This window comes from Armigeres subalbatus, chromosome 3 (assembly GCF_024139115.2).
Source record: "Armigeres subalbatus isolate Guangzhou_Male chromosome 3, GZ_Asu_2, whole genome shotgun sequence".
Classification (NCBI taxonomy): domain Eukaryota; kingdom Metazoa; phylum Arthropoda; class Insecta; order Diptera; family Culicidae; genus Armigeres; species Armigeres subalbatus.
Window position 1 is genome coordinate 180,717,089 of NC_085141.1, and position 20,837 is coordinate 180,737,925.

Here is a 20,837-nt window from a genome sequence, read left to right on the forward strand (position 1 = left end):
TACAATTACATGAGAAGGATTTTCGAACGATTTTCAGAGGAATTTGTGGATAACTTTCCGGAGGAATTTAGAAGTTCCCAGGGGAGCTTCTAGAAGGTTTTCAAGGAGAATTTTTGAGCCCGAAATGTTTCGAGTTGTTTTGAACTTTCATATATTTAGTGATGAACTTTGTAAACACCTTAAAAATCACTCTAATATGGATTCTGGATGCCCTAATAAGTTTTGGGATTTTTTTTAATTTCAACCACCTATTTCTGTATATGATTGGATCGTAAAGTGCACATGTTTGAGGGAATTCATTTCAGTACCCGTTCAATCTTTCCACAATTTAGGGGGGGGCGACGGCCCCCTCCTATAGCTACGCCCATGTTGAGATTGCAGTTTCATTACCCTCTTGTATCATAGGGAATCTTCCCTCGTCTTAAAAATTCATTCCCCTATATTCCAGCAAGAACGCTTCCATGCTAAAACAGCAAATAAAATTAAGGACAGGTGTAGGGACCATTTTAGAATTTTCTGAAAAGTGCAGAATGGCCACCCAGCTTTTCTAACCTGAATCCAGTGATTTTTTTTTCGTTGAATCCTATTTGCTATCTGAAGTGAAGGACTATACAATTTATATTTTGCTTCATTTAATTCAGCTGTTACTGTATTAAAACACTTAAAACTAGTAAAAATAGTTATTTTGAATAATTTGTTGTAGATAAAATCAACCCAAACAATATATCCAAAAAATATCAGAAGACAGTTGCTGTGTAACATCTTCCTTATTATATGCACAATTTTTCAATTTTTTATGCGTTTTCCGTACTTACCAAGCAAACGCCATCCCTAAGCTCTGCCTGCCCGTGCAGTTTCAACAGCGCAATATCGTTGTCCAACGTTTGACTGTTGTGATTGTGATGAATGTAGGTTGTTGCCACTCGTAACGTTTGCGCACCAGGGCTTCCAAATTTGCGAGTCAAATCATAATCACCTACCCGAACGTAGATTGCATCACCGGACCGGACAATGCTAAAAAAAAACAAGCGAAACATCAATTGAGTAATTATCCAGCCTTCCGATAAGCTCGCGGCTCATACTCACTTAGTGACGCAATGTGCCGCCGTAAGGACCCACTGTGTTCCAATCAATGCCGCGCCGCAAAGGTACTGATTCAGAGAGTTTATCAACGCGACCTGCCAGCACCATTCACCGTTGTCACCATCCTCGCCACCGACGACACGACCCTTCCGATGGCTGTTCCAATACTTACTGGTGGTTGAGTTCGACTTAGAAATACTAGGATGGTGAAGCAAATCTTCCGGTACTGTGTCGTTGTGATCACTGTAGATGATTGGAATGGGTACGATGGTGTGTCCAAGAACCAATCGTTCGGTGCTCTTCGATCGATAGATGTCTTCCAGTTCAATGTGTCGAGCAGTTCGGCTGCTGCTAGAAGTTGAATGTTCCATTTCTATCCGACTGATGAATGATCTTGCTCCGCGACTGGTTCCTTTTACGCCGCAAACATATTTGGAGTAAACCTGGGGTCTTGGAGTGGTAGTTGTAGGCAATGGTTCGTAAATGGGCTGAGATAGGTGATGTACAGGAGGTTGAGTTTGTGGAACTTCATAGATGTTGTTGCTAACTGGTCCAGGATAACTGTTCATCACTGGAGGTCCATATCCTGGTTGAGGTTGGGGTTGCTGTGCTGGTGGCAGCGCCTGTGGTGGTGGTGGATAAGGCTGCGCCATGTTCTGTGGTGGTGGTTGTGGTGGATAATTAGCCGTATCATTTGGTTTAATTTTGCCAGCCGCCATTTGTACTTCTTGAATTTTGGATTTCGGCGCACAACATTGAGTTCCAGATTTTTTGCATTTGAATAAGTCAGTCATTTCGGCATTTCGGAAGCACGTGAAACTCAACAGACCCACGATGCACGATCCAGGACATTCTTCTCTTGGATCAGGTGCAGCAGTTGTTGTAGGAGCTTGTGTAGTCGTAGTTGTTGGCGGGGGCGGTGGCGGCCGTTTTGGGGCTGGCCTCGTCACTGGAACCTTAGTGTTGTCACAACAAATCGAACCTCGTTTGCAGTTAGCGGTATGTGGAATGATTTCCGATGGCCTTTCACAGAACGCAGCCATGATGTTTAGCATACAGAAGCCAGGACATCTTCGTAATGGAGGCTGAAACGTAAAAAGGGAAAAATAAAATGGTTTGTCCATACATATAATAATTTACGGTATCGAAATCTTACCGGTGTGCTGGGCCTTCTCGTTGTGGTTACAATTTCGTGCTTGGTGTCGTCCGCCGCCCCAGTTACGCAGCAAGATCCTTCATTAGGGCAGAATGCCTCACTATCAACATCATCGCAAAACAAAGCGAACAGTCCATTAACACATTCCCCTTCACAGGACTTGTGAACGTTTCCTTGCTGATTCGATGTTTGGGCTGTTTTGAGCTTTGGTGGAGGTGTTGATTTGACTGGCTTGGACGTTGGATTCGTTTTCGATTTTATAGGCTCTTCAGTGGTAGTCTTCTCCGTTGTTTTCGGATACGGTTTTGGAGTTGTGGTTTTGTTTTTGTTACTATCATAATGAGCCGTAGGAACATAAAGATCCGCTGGTGTTTTATCGGGATAAATGTCCCTGGACACACAACATTTGGTGCCACTCTTGCAAAGCCCTTGAGTTGTCAGATAAGCTTCACAATATTCCGCGATCCTGTCAGCTACACAAACTCCTGGACACGTGGCTGAAATGCAAAGTAATCGCGTTACACTAACATTCTTAAACTAGGGCAATGAATTGTAATCACCTACAATTGTTTTTACTGTCCTTATCTTTTTCCTTTATTTTCCCCTCCGTTGTAGGCTTTGGAGTTGTTGTGGTAGTCTTCGGGGTAGTCGTGGGCCTCGGTCGGGAAGTTGTGGTGGAAATGTTGGCAGCAGCGGCCTGACTTTCGACGCAGCATCTCATGCTGGGAGATGGACACGGGATATCTTCCAATACTTCGTAACATATTAATGTTGCCAATGTATGTACACATACTCCTGGGCATCCTTTGGCATCTTCAGTGCTGGTTATTGAGTCGAGCAGACCTGTTGAGTGAATATGAGAATAAGAACTGCATCAGATTAAGAATGCATTAGGTTTAATATTAAATACTGTTACGAGGGCACTAGGGACTATGTCCAAGGGCTTGACGATCCCTCCCCATGCCAGCTGCGAGTTGTGGCGCCTGCCTAGGATGTGGTGGGGTTTGACAGTGGGCCCTGTTAAACCTCTATAAAAAGCTGCATGTATCCGCAAGTAGGCTCCGCCGAAGCGACCGTGTGCCGCTCAAAGCGCACAAGCCCAAGTGCTGGTGTTAGGTGGGACGCTAAACAGCCCTGACACGACGACCCTCCGTAGAGACAGGAGGTTTGCGTAGGCCCAATCAGCCGCCTTTAAAAACAACCATTACGAACGACATAGAAGATAATACGACTCGATACAATCGTTAGGCTTCGCAGGTTGCGACAGGATGATCTACGATGAATTACATCCCCGCAACTTTGACGTCGTAGCTCTGCAGGAAATCTGCTGGAGATGACAGAGAGTGTGGAAAAGCAGGCATCGAGCGGCTACCTTCTACCAAAGCTGTGGCACCACCAACGAGCTGGGAACCGGCTTCATAGTGCTGGGAAAGATGCGCCAACGCGTGATTGGGTGGCAGCCAACCAACGCAAGGATGTGCAAGCTGAGGATAAAAGGCCGTTTCTTCAACTATAGCATCATCAACGTGCACTGCCCACACGAAGGGAGACCCGACGACGAGAAAGAAGCGTTCTATGCACAGCTGGAACAGACATACGATGAATGCCCACTGCGGGACGTCAAAATCGTCATCGGTGACATGAACGCACAGGTAGGAAGGGAGGAAATGTATAGACCGGTCATCGGACCGGATAGTCTGCATACCGTATCGAACGACAACGGCCAACGATGCATAAACTTTGCAGCCTCCCGCGGAATGGTAGTCCGAAGCACTTTTTTCCCTCGCAAGAATATCCACATGGCCACATGGAAATCATCTAATCAAGAAACGGAAAACCAAATCGACCACGTTCTAATCGACGGCAAATACTTCTCCGACATCACGAACGTACGCACTTACCGCAGTGCGAATATTGAATCCGACCACTACCTCGTTGCAGTATGGCTGCGCTCAAAACTCTCGACGGCGTACAACACACGTCGGAGTCGTCCGCGGCGGCTAAACATTGGGCGGCTACAAGACGGTAGACTAGCCCAAGACTACGCGCAGCAGCTGGAAGTGGCACTCCACTTAGCTAGGCGCAGCGTCTCTTGAAGATGGCTGGAGAGATGTTCGATCCGCCATTGGAAGCACCGCAACCGCTGCACTTGGCACGGTGCCCCGGATCAGAGAAACGACTGGTATGACGGCGAATGTGAGCAGTATGTTAGGGAGAAGAATGCAGCATGGACGAGATGGCTGCCACATCGCACGAGGACGAACGAGGCACGATAAAAACGGGCGCGGAACAGACAAAACTCGAAGACTCGGGGAAAAAGCACCAGCGGGAAGATCGAGACCGTGAGGAGACGGAGGAACTACACCGTGCCAATAACGCACGAAAGTTCTATGAGATGTTAAACCTTTCAGAGTCACGTGCCACAGCCCGATATGTGTAAGGACATAAACGGTAACCTTCTTACAAATGAGCGTGAGGTGATCCAAAGGTGACGGCAGCACTACGAAGAGCACCTGAATGGGGATATTGCAGACAACGGTGGCAGAATGGAGATGAACCTAGGAGCACGCGCGCAGGAAATGCGACTCCTGACTCCGAATCTCCAGGAAATCCAGGAGGAAATCGGCCGGCTGAAAAACAACAAAGCCCCTGGAGTTGACCAACTACCAGGACAGCTGTTTAAACACGGTGGTGAGACACTGGCTAGAGCGCTGCACTGGGTCATTACCAAGATTTGGGAGTATTGTATACGGATTAAGATAAATGTACTGTACGATCAAGGTATACTGTGGTGTCGAACAGTAGGAAAATGTATATAACAGTTTGGTCTGAATATAAGGAATAAAACGACGTCGAATCACTTTGGTTCTGACCCTGAACAAATCAAGATCGTTTCTGTGCCTTCAACCCAACCGAAACATAAACCCTTATTTAAAGCTATTAGAGCTTTGAGTGATTGTAAGTATCGAGAGACTGAAAAGTGGCGACGAGGAAAAATACCAGCAGAGTTTTTTTTTTAATTTCATATCTTTCCAACTGACTCCATTGCGGGAAAATTTCGCGAGTGTAAGTGCCAGGATTTAGTCCAACGCTATTATAGTGACTCGGTTTTATATTATCAATAATACCGCTTACTAAGTTTGCAGAAAACGGAATTGTGTTAATATCGTAATAAAATAAAACGTGTCAGTGGCAAAGAGATAGCGTTTTTGTTCTTCGATACAGCCATTTTGGTGATGGCGCTTAGATAACTCAATTGATAACAAACGCTTTTGTTTGTCTGTAATAGCGCTCAATAGCCTTTGTTCCTCTTTTAAAACGGCAGAGGATTGAAGAATTAGTGCATTTTTCACATAAGAATCTAAGTCCGTATTCTCTTTCCTCCCATATAAAGCAATTCATCCGTACACGTGCTGTGGTGATACTAGCCGAAATCGACGATAGAAACCTAATAAAGTGACCGAAGTTCCATCCACCAAAACCAGCTAGTGCTCCCGTCAGCTGGAAATATTCCTGGTGGATTTCTGGCGGTTTACATCGTTTTCGTACACGCTGGGGTGAAATCAATCTACGAGTGGAATGACGACTACCTACTAACGAAGAGAACGAGGTAACCGGTCGGCAAAGGTCAGACAGTATCGGAACGTCGGCAAAGGTCGGACGCTATCATTGGAAGGTTAGGGTGAGTCAACATTTTTATCTAATTAAAAAAAAAACAGCGAAAGGTTTTAGACTTTATTCTTTTCATACTGTTTTACAATGGCTACGGTAGGCATGGCTACGTCTATTGAACCCTACCGTAGAGGCATTTCTTTTGCAGAGTGGATCGAAAGACTTGAATTTTTCTTTGAAGCTAACAATATTCAAGAAAATATGCGTAAGCCCCATTTTATTACTCTTGGTGGGGCAGTAGTTTATAAAGAATTAAAATTGTTGTATCCCAATACCAAGATAACTGAAGTCGATTATAGCGACATGGTTGCCCGTCTCAAGACTAGGCTGGTCAAAACTGAATCGGATTTGATTCAGCGTTTTAAATTTAACAATCGAGTACAGCTGCCGGACGAGTCCTTGGAGGACTTTGTATTATCGGTAAAATTACAGGCTGAATTTTGCTCATTTGGTGACTTTAAGGAGTTGGCAATTAGAGACCGCATTGTAGCTGGGGTCAAAGAAGTTTCATTGCAACAAAGGCTGCTAAATGAGGAAAATTTAACTTTAAAGGTGGCCGAAAAATAATCACAACTTGGGAGATGGCTGGGGCAAATGCCAGATCATTGGGAGTGCCTATAATTGGCAAGCAAATGAATAAACTTTTAACCACTTATGCGATTGCAAACCGTGAAGTTGAACAAGTGGCCTCAATGAGGGTCCTGTTAAAAAGTAGGCTAGGGACAAAACCATATGACAAGAATCACTCGTTTAACAATTTTGTGGGAAAAGACAGACTGGGAGAAAGTTCTCGTCCAGGAAATTGGAGGAAAGGACAAGATAAGAGGCGTCCCGATTATTCGGGTTATACATGTGATTTTTGCGGTGCCAAAGGGCATATTAAACGAAAATGCTTTAGACTAAAAAATCTACGACGTGATGCTGTTAATCTGGTGGAGTCTCACAAACCAGGACCTAGTGCAGATAGGCATCTAAATGAGCTTCTGAGCAGAATGACAACCAAGGACTCCGATACTGAAGACGAGGATGACAATAATGACACAGGTGAATTATCTTGTATGTTGGTGTCGTCCATAAACAAAATAAACGAACCATGCTTAATAGATTTGATTGTTGATGGTAAATTAGTTACTATGGAAGTGGATTGTGGCTCAGCTGTCTCGGTAATGAGCAAAGGTCAATACTTAGCTACTTTTGGGAAACCCTTACAGAAATGCACTAAACAGTTGATTGTAGTAAATGGATCCAAATTAAAGATCGAGGAGGAAGCTACAGTTTTAGTTCAATACAAAGGAGTTGAGGTAAACTTGAAGTTGTTAGTTTTGAATTGTTCTAATAATTTCATCCCATTATTCGGCCGGACATGGTTGGACAAATTTTTCTCTGATTGGAGACAATAATTTGCTAATATATCTGTGATAAATTGTATGACGGAGCAGAAAAATGCCAAAATTGTAGAGGAAATTAAACAAAAGTTTAGTGTAGTTTTTAGGAAAGATTTTTCCTGTCCTATCAAAGGTCACGAGGCAGAATTAGTTTTGAAAGACGACACGCCAATTTTTAAAAAGCCTACGACTTCCCTACCGGCTTAGGGGTAGAGTTGCTAGTTATTTAGACAAACTAGAAAAGGAAAATGTGATAACTCCAGTGAAAACAAGCGAATGGGCTTCACCAGTGGTAGTAGTGATAAAGAAAAATAACGAGATCAGGCTTGTTATTGATTGTAAAGTTTCAATCAACAAAAAAATAATACCGAATACATATCCTCTCCCTACAGCGCAAGATGTTTTTGATGGATTGGCAGGATGCAAATGTTTCTGTGCACTGGACTTGGAGGGGGCCTATACGCAATTAGCCTTATCTAAGAGATCAACGAAATTTATGGTGATAAACACTCTAAAAGGTTTGTATGCGTATCATAGGCTCCCCCAGGGTGCCTCGTCCAGTGCGTCGATATTCCAGCAGGTAATGGATCAGGTATTAAGTGGGATTGAACATGTTTTGTTTATTTAGATGATGTGTTGATCGCAGGTAAAGACCTGGAGGAATGCTATAAAAAACTTATTCTAGTTCTTGAAAGACTGTCTGAGGCGAATATTAAAGTTAACTTGGAGAAATGTAAGTTTTTGTTACAGAGCTAACCTTTTGGGACACATTATTGGAGAAAAAGGTCTAATGCCATGCCCAGATAAAATTACGACTATTAAGAATGCAAAAGTACCTAGAAATGTTACAGAACTAAAGTCATTCTTGGGGCTAATCAACTATTACCATAAATTTATTCCACACTTGTCGTCTAAACTATACAATTTGTATCATTTGTTAAAAAAAGATGTTAAATTTGTCTGGAGCGATTCGTGTCAAGCCGCCTTTGAAGAAAGCAAAAACTCACTTTTGAAGGCCGATTTTCTTGAATTTTTTGACCCTACAAAACCATTAGTTGTGGTATCAGACGCATCGGGCTATGGCCTTGGAGGGGTAATCGCACATATCGTAGACGGTATTGAAAAACCTATATCTTTCACATCTTTTTCGTTGAATGACGCACAAAAAGCTTATCCCATACTCCATTTGGAAGCATTGGCTCTGGTTTGTACAATTAAAAAATTTCATAAATTTCTATATGGACAAAATTTTATAGTATATACTGATCATAAACCCTTGGTAGGCATATTCGGAAAGGCGGGTAAGAACTCGATTTTTGTGACAAGACTGCAGCGATTTGTTCTTGAACTTTCCATTTATGATTTTGAAATTAGGTACAGACCATCGGCCAAGATGGGTAATGCGGATTTCTGCTCTAGATTCCCCCTGATTCAAGCGGTTCCGACAGAATATGATGTAGATTATGTGTCTAGTATAAATTTTAGCAATGAGTTTCCTATGGATTTTTCAGCTATAGCGGATGCTACAAGAAATGACGAATTTCTCGCTAAAGTAATTGCCTTCTGGCAGAGTGGTTGGCCGGAAAGGATTGAGAAAAGGTTTATGGATGTCTACTCAAATCAACAGGAGTTAGAGGTGGTAAATGATTGCTTGTTATACAAGAATAGAATAGTGATACCAAAACACATGCAAAGCGGTGTTTTGAAGTTATTGCATGCTAATCATTTGGGTATAGTCAAAATGAAGCAGCAAGCAAGGCAATATGTGTATTGGTTCGGTATCAATTCTGATATCGAACAATATGTAGAAAAATGTGACGTTTGTAACTGCATGGTGATTGCACCTAAACCAAAACAACTATCCAAATGGATTCCAACTACCAGACCTTTCAGTCGTATACACATAGACTTTTTTCTATTTTAACCACTATACTTTTCTTCTCGTCGTGGACAGTTATTCCAAATGGTTAGAGATAATATGGATGAGAAAAGGAACCGATTGTGATCAAGTGTTGATGAAATTGGTTGAAATATTCGCCAGGTTCGGGTTACCAGATATTTTAGTTTCAGACGGGGGACCTCCATTTAATTCTTATAGCTTCAAGCAATTTTTGGAAAGGCAAGGGATAATTGTCCTAAAAAGTCCACCTTACCACCCGTCTAGCAACGGCCAGGCGGAAAGATCGGTGAGAACGGTAAAGGAAGTACTAAAAAAATTTCTACTAGATCCGGATTTAATGGAGTTGAAATTGGAGAACCTTATTAATCTGTTTTTATTCAATTATCGAAATACAATTTCATCCCAGGGGGAATTCCCTTCAGGTAAAATTTTCTCTTATACACCAAAAACACTGGTCGACCTCATCAACCCTAAAAAGGGACATAAGAACTATTTATCCATGCCTCATGCCAATGATCAGTTCCCAGAAACTAAGTTGGCGGAACAACCCAGTTTTTTAGAAAATCTCATTGAAGGGGATGAGGTGTGGTATAAAAACAATAATCCTAATGTAAAAGAACGAATTTTCAATCAACACATTTCAGATTATCATTGGAAACGCGCCAATCATGGCCCATCGGGACCAGCTCAAAATGAGTAAAAGCAAGCCGCAATCCAACGTAGTCATCTCAATGAGTAGTTCAGAGGTGTCGCCAATGGGCGACACAAGAGGAGTTAGTGGGCTCGGGGAACTCCCCGTCGTAACCACTAGAAGCGGCGACAAACGAAAGCGAGATGCCAGTTCAGCAAACCTACCAGATCCACCACGCCGATCTAAACGCAAGAGAATCTTGAAACGCGATGCTGATTTTCATTATTGATTCTAAATAAGTGAATTACTAATTTCAGTTAATCTGAGTTCGAATTGTTATGTAATGAATTTTGTCCTATTATGATTATTGTCATTTCGAATTGAAATTAATTGGTTTTTGATTAAATTTCGAATTAAATTTGAATATCTAAAGATTTACTTAAAGGAGGAAGAGCTATTGTATACGGATTAAGATAAATGTACTGTACGATCAAGGTATACTGTGGTGTCGAACAGTAGGAAAATGTATATAGCAGTTCGGTCTGAATATAAGGAATAAAACGACGTCGAATCACTTTGGTTCTGACCCTGAACAAATCAAGATCGTTTCTGTGCCTTCAACCCAACCGAAACATAAACCCTTATTTAAAGCTATTAGAGCTTTGAGTGATTGTAAGTATCGAGAGACTGAAAAGGGAGGAGGAAGTTTTGCTGCGGGAGTGGATGGTAGGTGTCGTGTGCCCCATGTACAAAAAGGGATTGTAGCAACCACCGCGCAATCATATTGCTGAACGCCGCCTACAGAAACTCTCCCAAATTTTATGCCGCCAACTAGCACCAATTGCAAGAGAGTTCGTGGGGCAGTACCAGGCAAGATTGATGGGTGAACGCTCTACCACAGATCAGGTGTTCGTCGTACGTCAGGTATTGCAGAAATGCCGCGAATACAACATGCCCACGCATAATCTACTTATCGATTTCCGGATAAACTGATACGGTTGATCAAGGCGACTATGGATCGGGTGATGTGCGTAGTTCGAGTTTCAGGGACATTCTCGAGTCCCTTCGAAACGCGCAGAGGGTTACGGCAAGGTGATGGTCTTTCGTGTCTGCTATTCAACATTACTTTGCAGGGAGTAATACGAAGGGCAGGGATTGCCACGAGTGGTACGAATCTGACTGACAATAGTCATTCTCGTCGTATGAAGAAAGGGAAAAAATATGGTCTTCGTCATAACATCGCACGACGCAACACCTTTTCGTTTTATTCGCACCGCATGCCTACCACGAAGATAGTCGCGCAGCCAAAAGTTATGATGATTTTCGTCTTCACTTCTTCACACAATTGATTGCACGTCATTATAGACGGACTGGTTTAAAACATGAAGGCGTCTCAAATAAACAAATAGTAGGAACTTTGGTAACATAAATGTATCGTTAACATTCATAACGCTTTCATACGTTACTTAAAATTCATTATTACAAAGGATTTATAAAAATCTTCACATGGCAGCTGCCGCTTGAAGAATAACGGTATGAAGTCTTCGTTCCTCGATGTCGTAATGACGATTTGGTTACACGACGAAAACTAACGTCGTGCGCGTCATTGTCGATATGTCGAGTAGTAATGAAGACACTTCAACTCGTCGCTACTCTGCCGTAATCTGAAAAAGTGACGTATGCGCCAAATTACAACATACTAGTTTTCCATTTTTCTATTAAAGAGCGTGATGAGTACTACTCGTTAACACCATTTTCGGAAAATGGTTAAAACGTCACTTTTTCAGATCACGGCAGTACTGTGGCATTTTGTTCTGTGGCGATGACTATTGTCAGCCCTGGGTACGATTTTCACGAAGTCCGTCCAGTTATTTGGTTTCGCCGACGACATTGATATCATGGTACGTAACTTTGAGAGGATGGAAGAAGCTCGTGGCGACACTCTCGATTCTTCATAGCAGAAGGTAAACTTATCAATATGCAATTACTGACACTAAATCGAAACACCTCAACCGTGTCTCCGCTCGTCTATGGAACCTATAGTGTCTATAGTCCACACCTGCCGAATCAAAAAAATTAACAAATATCCAAAATTTACGATCTTGATATGTCCAAACCGGAGGTTCAAACCATATGGATGATTCACGATCTAGATATGTCTAAACCGGATGTTCTAAGATCCCCAAATCATTCTTGAGATCAGACCAAATGATCTACCATGTCACCTGGGTTCAATACAAAGACAATAGTGATCCATGGTATTCATAAAGGCCCTTAGAGGCCATGCGCAAGATTTTCGATCTAGACATGTCTATACCGGATGTTCCAAGTTTTACAAATCATTCTATTGAACAACTGTGTCAACTGGGCTCAATACAAAGCCAATAGCAACTCATACAGGCCCTTAGAGGCTATTGTGCGTATTTTTGCCGTATTATATCGAAATTGAGCCCACCAAATTTTGAAATGAAAAGTGGTATGGAACCCAATTTTAATCGTCTGTGAGAGGCGTGATGGAAAAATTTTGTTTTATTTTTTAAAATCAATTCACCCACTACATGGTGAAATGGTCATAAGTCCTGATACACTTTTTATTTCAATTTTAGCCGAATATTGTTTGAAGTACAGTTCTCGACCTTTTGTTTGGAAACTCACTTTCTTACATATGTATTTTGCCTGAATTGCAATGTTTATTTAAACTGTTATATCAAGATTAAGCTTCCTTCACTGCCCAAAAACTCACCCTTATGATGTTCGGGTCATATCTCGCTTAACTTTTCAAAAGGACCTAAGTAACATTTTTTTCATGAATTAATTTGAATAGCGCAATCAACAGAAAAACATGAAAGCTTTTGATTGCAGTACTCAAATTAATTCATGAAAAAATTTTTACTTAGGTCCTTTTGAAAAGTTAAGCGAGATATCAACTCGAATTTGACATAGAAATATCTCAAATTACCATATTTGTATACCAAAATAACCGTCAGCTCATCAATTTCACGAAACTGACCTCAGATTAATGATCGACCCCACCTACACTTTGTAATCGACGGTGGATGAATCGACAATTGACCCCTTTTATTTGGACAAAAATTTCACAACAAATGAAAGCCGTAAAGATGAAAGAAAAGATCAAAAAGAACAAAAGGTGGAAAGGCACAAAAGGTCGAAATATACAAGAAACTGTAATGACGAGAATCAATCTCGCACCAGAGTTGTCCTACACAGTTGGAAAAAACTCTGCTCTTTTATTTTTCATAATTTTTAACAATTAAATGAAATTCATTCAGGAAGTACAACTAATAGATGGATGTTTGTTTTTTTTTTTTTCTAAATGTCACTTTGAGTTGTCAAATTGGCACACGCCGGAGCCAAGCGAGCGCGAGCACATCAAAAACACCGGCGTGTATTACACGCCGGTGTGTTTTCGAAGCACACGCCTGCTTGGCTCGGCGTGCACTAGGTTGACAGTTCGAAGTTACATTAAAACTCTAGATATCCATCTATTATCAGTGGTGGAAATTCTCTGCGAGTAGTAGGTAGGCAAGAAAATGGCAAAAAAATGTTCGCGAGTATTTTGCATTGCCTACCACTGTCTATTATTTGAACTCATTGAATTAATGTTGTTTAATTGGCAAAAATAGTAAAACAATAAAAGAGCATTTTTTTGCCAACTGTGTAGGACAGCTCTGTCTCGCACAATACAAGTTTCATTCATTTCCTAAATCAACAATCTTTTTTATCTCTAACAGAACTATCTACATTTTAATAATATTGTTTCATAGTAATTTGTCCTTCTTTGAAAATTGCTCATTCTTCAACTTTGATTGATGAGATGAATGTGTTATTTCTGTTTAAAGTTAAATGCATTTCACATATTCATTTTGAATTCACCCAACTTGTTATCAACTTCTTCTTGAGCGACCTTTAGTTCTTTTCGACCTGTTGTCCCTTTAGACTGTTTGACCTTTTGTCCTTTCGACCTTCTGTCCCTTTCAACTTTTTGTATTTTCGATTTTTTGTCTTTTCTACCTTTTGTCTTTCGACCTTTTGCCTTTCGATCTTTAGATCTTAGATTCCTTGAGTTGTCTATAACGCACGGTACAAAATCAATAACAACCTATCCTATCCATTCAATACACTTGTGAAAATATGTATAAAGACAAGCTCGGTTTCAATGGACATGTTGGGCGGTCAATATCTCGATTCTTAGCTATTCGATTGCGCTGATTTTTTTGCCAGCAGGCCTAAAATGATTTTTATTCAATGAAAGTTACATGTATGCATACATTCTGCTTACACGTGTTTCTGTTGGAAATAATTATAAAGACAGTCAAAATCAATAGAGATTTATACAATTCACTCGAAATCTCTGGATCGAAAGTTCAAGTTGAAAACAGGTGCCTAGTAAAATTTTAGCCAAATCGAATCGCTACGAATCGAGATTTCGATCCTCACACATGATGAAAATGTATGAAAATCATGCTTGCCTTTATACTTATTTCCGGTGTTATACAGGCATTTAGCGGTCATATGAGTTATTTACGATTTAGATATGTACAAACAAGATGTGACAAACGAATCTATAACGGAAGGTCGAAAGTCAAAAGGTCGAAAGGACAAAAGGTCGAAAGAAAAAAGGTCAAAATGACAAAAGGTCGAAAGGACAAAACGGCGAAAAGACAAAACGTCGAAAGGGACAGAAGTTCGAAAAGACAAAAGGTCGAAAGGAACAAAAGGTCGAAAACGACAAAAGGTTGAAAGGGACAAATGGTCGATCAACAACAAGTTGATAACAATTTGAGTGGCCGAAAGCTAAATAAAAGTTCATTTAATCATCGTACAACGTTCTGTGAAATTGTTCTGTAACATACCAACTGCCCTTTTTGCAATTCTGAACTCAATCGAGCAATCAGAACCAATTTCCAGATCGAATGAGTGACGGAGGTGTATTTTCCTATAAATTTTGACAGAAATCCCCATGCAAACTACAAATCTATTGCGCCAGCTTATGCAACAAGCGATTGAGCTGAAATTTTGAGAGATTGATTTTCTGACCCAAAGACACAGTCTTGGGGGGTGCCGCGTGGAATTCGACAACATTTTTTTCTCCCCATACTAAGCTAGGCCAGTCTAATCTAGATAGTTCTGTTAAAGATGGAGAAGTGATTGATTTAAGAAATACATTAAACTTGTATTGTGCGAGATTGTTTCTCTCCGTTTCAGTTACTTGTCTATTTCGACCTATTGTTCTTTTCGACCTTTAGTCTCTTACGACCTTTTGTCTCTTACGACCTTTTGTTTCTTACGACCTTTTGCCTCTTTCGACGTTTTTCTCATGTTCAACGTTTTTTCCTTGCGACCTTTTGTCCCTTTCGACCTTTTGTACTTTTCAAGCATTTGTCCTCTCGACCTTTTGTCTTTCGACCTTTTGTCACCAACCCGTAACAAACTAATGGGATTTACATTTTTTTAACACGATGTTCTAAGTCCTTCAAATTATTCTTAAATTAAGACCAATTCATCTATCAAGTCAACCAGGTCAGCAAACCCACCCATCAGGCCATTAGAGGCCATGCATATGATTTACGATTTAAATATGACCAAACCGGATGTTGTATGCTTGGCCTCTGATGGTCTGTATGGTCATGATGAATTGCTGTCAATTTTCTTCCAGTCCAGAAAAATGTGAAGGGCTTAGATCATCGTATTTGATCATTTTTAAAACTAAAATCATACTGGTCCATACAGGCATTGCTATAACTTTCCAGTTGAACCTAGTTGACCTAGTGGAACGATTGGTCCGAACTCCATAATAATTTGAGGGGTTTGACCATAGTATTTGATTATTTCTAAATAAAAAATCATACGCATGGCCTTTAAAAGCTTGTATGGACATGATGGATTACTATCGATTTTGTCCCGGACATAGTTGACCTGGTTGAATTCTAGGATGTCACGTTTTCCATCATATGTCAAATAAGTCTATTCGGGTATATGATCCATTCGGGCAAATGGTCTTTTCGGGTATTTGGTCTATTCGGGCGAATGGAATTCGGGCGTTTGTGATAGAACCCTGCAGGAAGGGTTATTTTGATATAACAATTGAAGTAAACATTTAAAATTCAGGCAGGATACTTATTAAAGAAAATGAGTCTCCAAACAAAACGTCAAAAACTGTACCTTAGACAAAATTCGGCTAAAATTTAATTAAAACTCACATCAGGAGAGTAACCCCAAACTTTTGGCCGATGCATACCATGCAATTGAGTAAACATTTTAATTTTTAAAAATAAAACAAAAATTTTTCGCCGAAATTTCATCAATGCCAGTCAAAGATGATCAAAGTTGGGTTCCATTCCACTTTTTATTTCGAAATTGTGTGGGCTCAATTTCGAGAAAAATCAACATATTTTACCATATAAATTCAAGAAAAATGTGTATCTTAAAGTTAAAATTTAATAGATAAAAAATCAAAAATTGTTCGTTTAAAACACCCACGATTCAAGATCTACTCATAATCTATGTACTCAGCTAACAATACCCGAAATCGGATGTATGACGGCAAAAATACGATCAAAAACTTTTTTCTATATTTTTCGTGGGTGAATTCAAACTTTTAGCCGGGAGTTGGGTTGAGCAAAAATGATAAACTTTCTGTTTTATGACTGTAAAAATAGATAGGATAAAAAAAGTTACTCCCCCACCCCATAGAATTTTTCATTAGTTACGTCACTGACACAAAGCGTTACATTATTTGAATTTTCTTTCCCATGCTAGGATGATGTCTCACAAAGCTTGGTTATAAAACTCTAGCTATTTTGATCAAAATAGATGAAAATAGTGACTTTTTACCAGAAAAATTGACTTTAGTAACTTGACCTCGAAAAAAGAGACTTTTTAGTGACCTACCAAAAAATGACCGTCTGGTCACTAAAAAGGGACCCGCTACCAGGCCTGAACTTCAAGACACAAAGAAACAGACGTCTCACTTAGAACAAAATGCAATCAATATCATCGTCACGGAAACATTGTCGCCCAATGCTAAAATCATTGTGTGTGGCCAAACGGTAACCAGATCGCGGTAGTGCGCAATCGTCGAACACAAGCAAAATCGATGGAAGCCCTATCGGTGGCCGATTGACACCCTACAAACAATTAAATGAGCCTATTGGTAAGATGCGCGTCTTTAAAGCAAGACCATGCTGAGGGTGGCTGGGTTAGATTCCCGGTGCCGGTCTAGACAATTTTCGGTTTGGAAATTTCTCAACTTCCCTGGGCATAAAGTATCATCGTGCTAGCCTCATGATATACTAATGCAAAAATGGTTACTTGGTTTAGAAACCTCGCGGGTAATAACTGTGGAAGTGCTGAATGTACACTAACAGCGAGACGGCAATGTCCCAGTGGTGCATGTAATGCCAAACAATTAAATGAACTGTTAAAAAGGTAAAACGTTTCTCGGTTCATGATTTCACAAAACAATGATCGGAATGATATTTTCAGGGTTCCTGGGCCACTCGGGTTCAATCCGGCAGACATAACGGTCAAATAAATTAATTGCGAACGACCACCATGGTGAGCTATCATGCGTCTCCATTCTAGTATGGTGCATCGTGCTAACGTTATTCTGCAGTTTTTATCGGTTGTCGGTTTTAAAATCACTTCTATACAAAAAAAACCCTGGATGATCCACCTGTTGTTGGTGCCTTTCTCGTGCATTAGTTAACACTAGGATATATTTGCTGAAAAAACTTACGCGAATACATGGCCCAGGATACTGATTTATGCGGAAAGATGAATTTTCCGCCAAAACTATATTTTTCAGAAAAAAATTGTTCGAAATAGTAAGGCCATCATAATGGTTCTACCTAAAAATAGGGTTGCCCATCATATAAAAAAAAAATAATTTTTTTTTTTATTTCTCGGAATATTGACATGTTATGTTCTACAAAGCTGTAGCGCAGCTTATTCCAATCAATTTTGCTAAAATAACTTTTTCTGTAGCTCTTAAGTTTTACTGATTTAGAGCAATTTTACTTAATTGGATTAGGGTGTACCTCAAAAAAACAGTATGTTTGATCTACTTTTTTTGTTTTGGATTTCTTGAAAAAGTCGACTTCAGGTGACTTTTAGAGCTCAAAAATGCAACTTTTGATGGGTAAATATGCTCAATATCTTTTTCCGATCAAAAGTTATAATCGTTTTTCTGTCAAAATTACATTTTTTTCATAAGTTGATATCTCCGGTTAGGGCAGACCAAAAAATATATTCATACGGCATCTAAAAGAGAAATTAATATTCTTTATTATATCAAAAAATTGGGGATATGTTATTTTTTTATTTCAAGTTTTATCAATTTTACTAAAAACATGTTTTTTCAAATAAATTGATATAACTCGACAACGCAAGAAGATACAGACGATATTCTTATAGCAAAACACGCGTTTTAAAAAGCCCCAAAAGTCTTCAAAAGGTGACATCCGTGAAAAATAAAAAATGTAATGAACAGATCATAAATATTGTTTTTTGAGGGACACCCTAATCCTGGTCAGTAAAATTACTCTGAACAAGTGAGCTTAAGAGCTACACAAAAAGTTTATATGGCAAAATTGATTGGAAAAAGCTGCGCTACAACTTTGTAGAACATTTTATGTCAATATTCCGCAAAATAAAAAAATAAAATTTCACGCAAGTGCATTGTAGGTTATTGCCACTAGGGCGTTTTGCCTCGCCAAAATGTCAGATGTTTCTTCAAAATGTGGAAATTTTCGGTTTTTCCGACCTTCCCATGCACTATTTTGAAACTTTTTTCGCCTAACCTACATAATTTCAGATCTAGTTTTGTAACGGTCATCTTAATGACGGTAAATATGGGGGAAACCACAAAAGGCGTTTTGCCTGGGGGGGGAGGGGGGTGGGCGTTTTGGGGCCTCTTCTCCTATCTTCTTCCGTTGTCGAGTTATATTACTTTATTTGAAATAACATGATTTTAGTAAAATTGATAAAACTTGAAATAAAAAAATAACATATCCCCAATTTTTTGACATAATAAAGAATATTAATTTCTCTTTCAAATGCCGTGTAAATATATTTTTTTGGTCTGCCTTAACCGGAGATATCAACTTATGAAAAAAATGTAATTTTGACAGAAAAACGATTATAACTTTTGATCGGAAAAAGATATTGAGCATATTTACCCATCAAAAGTTACATTTTTTTGAGCTCTAAAAGTCGACTTTTTCGAGAAATCTAAAACAAAAAAAGTAGATAAAAAATACTGTTTTTTTGAGGTACACCCTAATCCAATTAAGTAAAATTGCTCTAATTCAGCCAATTTAAGAGCTACAGAAAATGTTTTCTCAGCTAAATTGATTGGAATAAGCTATGCTACAACTTTGGAGAACATAACATGTCAATATTCCGAGAAATAAAAAAAATATTTTCTAATTTTTTTTATATGATGAGCCACCCTATTTTTTGGTAGAACCATAATGATGGCCTTACTATTTCGAACAATTTTGTAGAACAACAGTTTTTTCTAAAAAATATAGTTTTGAAGTAAAATGCATCTTTCCGCGTAAATCTGTATCCTGGACCATAGTGCATTGGTGCAGAAAATCATTGTAACTAAATTTTCAAATGACTATATCTTAGTAGTCTTTTAAACAATTTTCTCAGGTTTTTTACCCAGCCATGTTTTCTAGTAGGGCATTATCAAATATGTAAGATGTTGTAAAATCTCCAAGTTGTCTTGGAGTTTAAATCAAATGGTCTACCGACAAAAACACATACTTTCAGGACATAAATGGTGTGTTGTCGAAGCTAAGGACATAATGACAGCCGTGATGTTTTCGGTAGACTATTTGATTCAGACTAACGGACTATTTAGAAACATCTCATATGCCAGGAATTAAGACGCAAATGAAAGCCAAATACTCGAGGGCATGATTTGGTGGATACCGCGGCAGGTGACAGTCATGGTTGATGCGGTAGAACATTTTTTTCAAACTCCAGGACAATTTGGAGACATCTCACATGCCAGGATTTGATTTAGCCTATTTTCAATAGGAAACAATGGGACAGGATTCCTCGTCAAATGAAACTTGTTACGAGCAAATCGGTGAAGCATAAGTGACAACAAATGAGTTATTTTTGCGCACATACATACATACACACAACACATGCATAATAAATGTGTATGCATGCATAATAAATGTGCACAATTGAACGGGGCGTGAAGGGGGTCCCGTAGCGTAGTTGGCTACACGTTCGCCTTACAAGCGGATTATCATGGGTTCTATTCCCAGCCCCTCCACCAAACCCTCGTCAGTCGCCGGATGCGCAGCCCTTGCGGTAGGGTATTGGAGATCGCGTCATACCGTACGGCTGCCTGATGACGACTGACAAATTGTTCTTCTCGGAGGCATTCCTCCAACGGACCCGGATAAATGGCAACCGAACAAAGCAACGATCTTCGGATGCACGACATGGACAAACGGACACAATGGACTCACGATAATATGGACTGACAACGACAACAATTATGAGTAATGGAAATCTAAAAATAGATTCTGTACAGCAGAATACCACAATGGATCTTGACACAGTGTAGTGGTTAAGTAACACAGAGTGCCTAACAAATAAAGGATGGAATAAAAAATAAAAAAAAGAACGGGGCGTCATCACATAACATAAGTGGATCTTCGAACAAAATCCAATCCAAAAGTTGACCCCCTTTTGATGAGCCAAAACTGTTATAATTGGGAACGGGAACATCGTTCTGTCATTTTCAATTGTAAACAAATACCATATGATCAGAAAATTTTAACACTTTTTTCCAAGACTACAAAGAGCAAGATCTGTAGCCGAAGTATAATTTTTTTTTTCTATCATCAATTTTAAACATTGTTTTTAAAAATGACGGATTGCATCCAAAAGATGGTCTCTTCTATGCTATTACTAACCAATTTGTATTTGATGAAATCTAATTTGATTTATTTGTAGGGT

At 39.7% G+C, this 20,837-nt stretch overlaps 1 protein-coding gene across 3 annotated transcripts in view; it reads right to left on the reverse strand.

The window, feature by feature from the left end:
• LOC134227601 (protein masquerade) overlaps window positions 1–20,837 on the reverse strand; it is a 91,233-nt gene that overhangs the window by 9,395 nt on the left and 61,001 nt on the right. For all 3 annotated transcript variants that reach the window (XM_062709193.1, XM_062709191.1, XM_062709190.1), the window contains exons 3-6: window positions 2,804–3,082; window positions 2,240–2,736; window positions 1,087–2,168; window positions 816–1,014 (exon numbers count right to left, since the gene is read on the reverse strand). In XM_062709193.1, coding sequence (XP_062565177.1) covers window positions 816–1,014; window positions 1,087–2,168; window positions 2,240–2,736; window positions 2,804–3,082 — 2,057 coding nt within the window. The remainder of the gene's footprint in view (window positions 1–815; window positions 1,015–1,086; window positions 2,169–2,239; window positions 2,737–2,803; window positions 3,083–20,837) is intronic.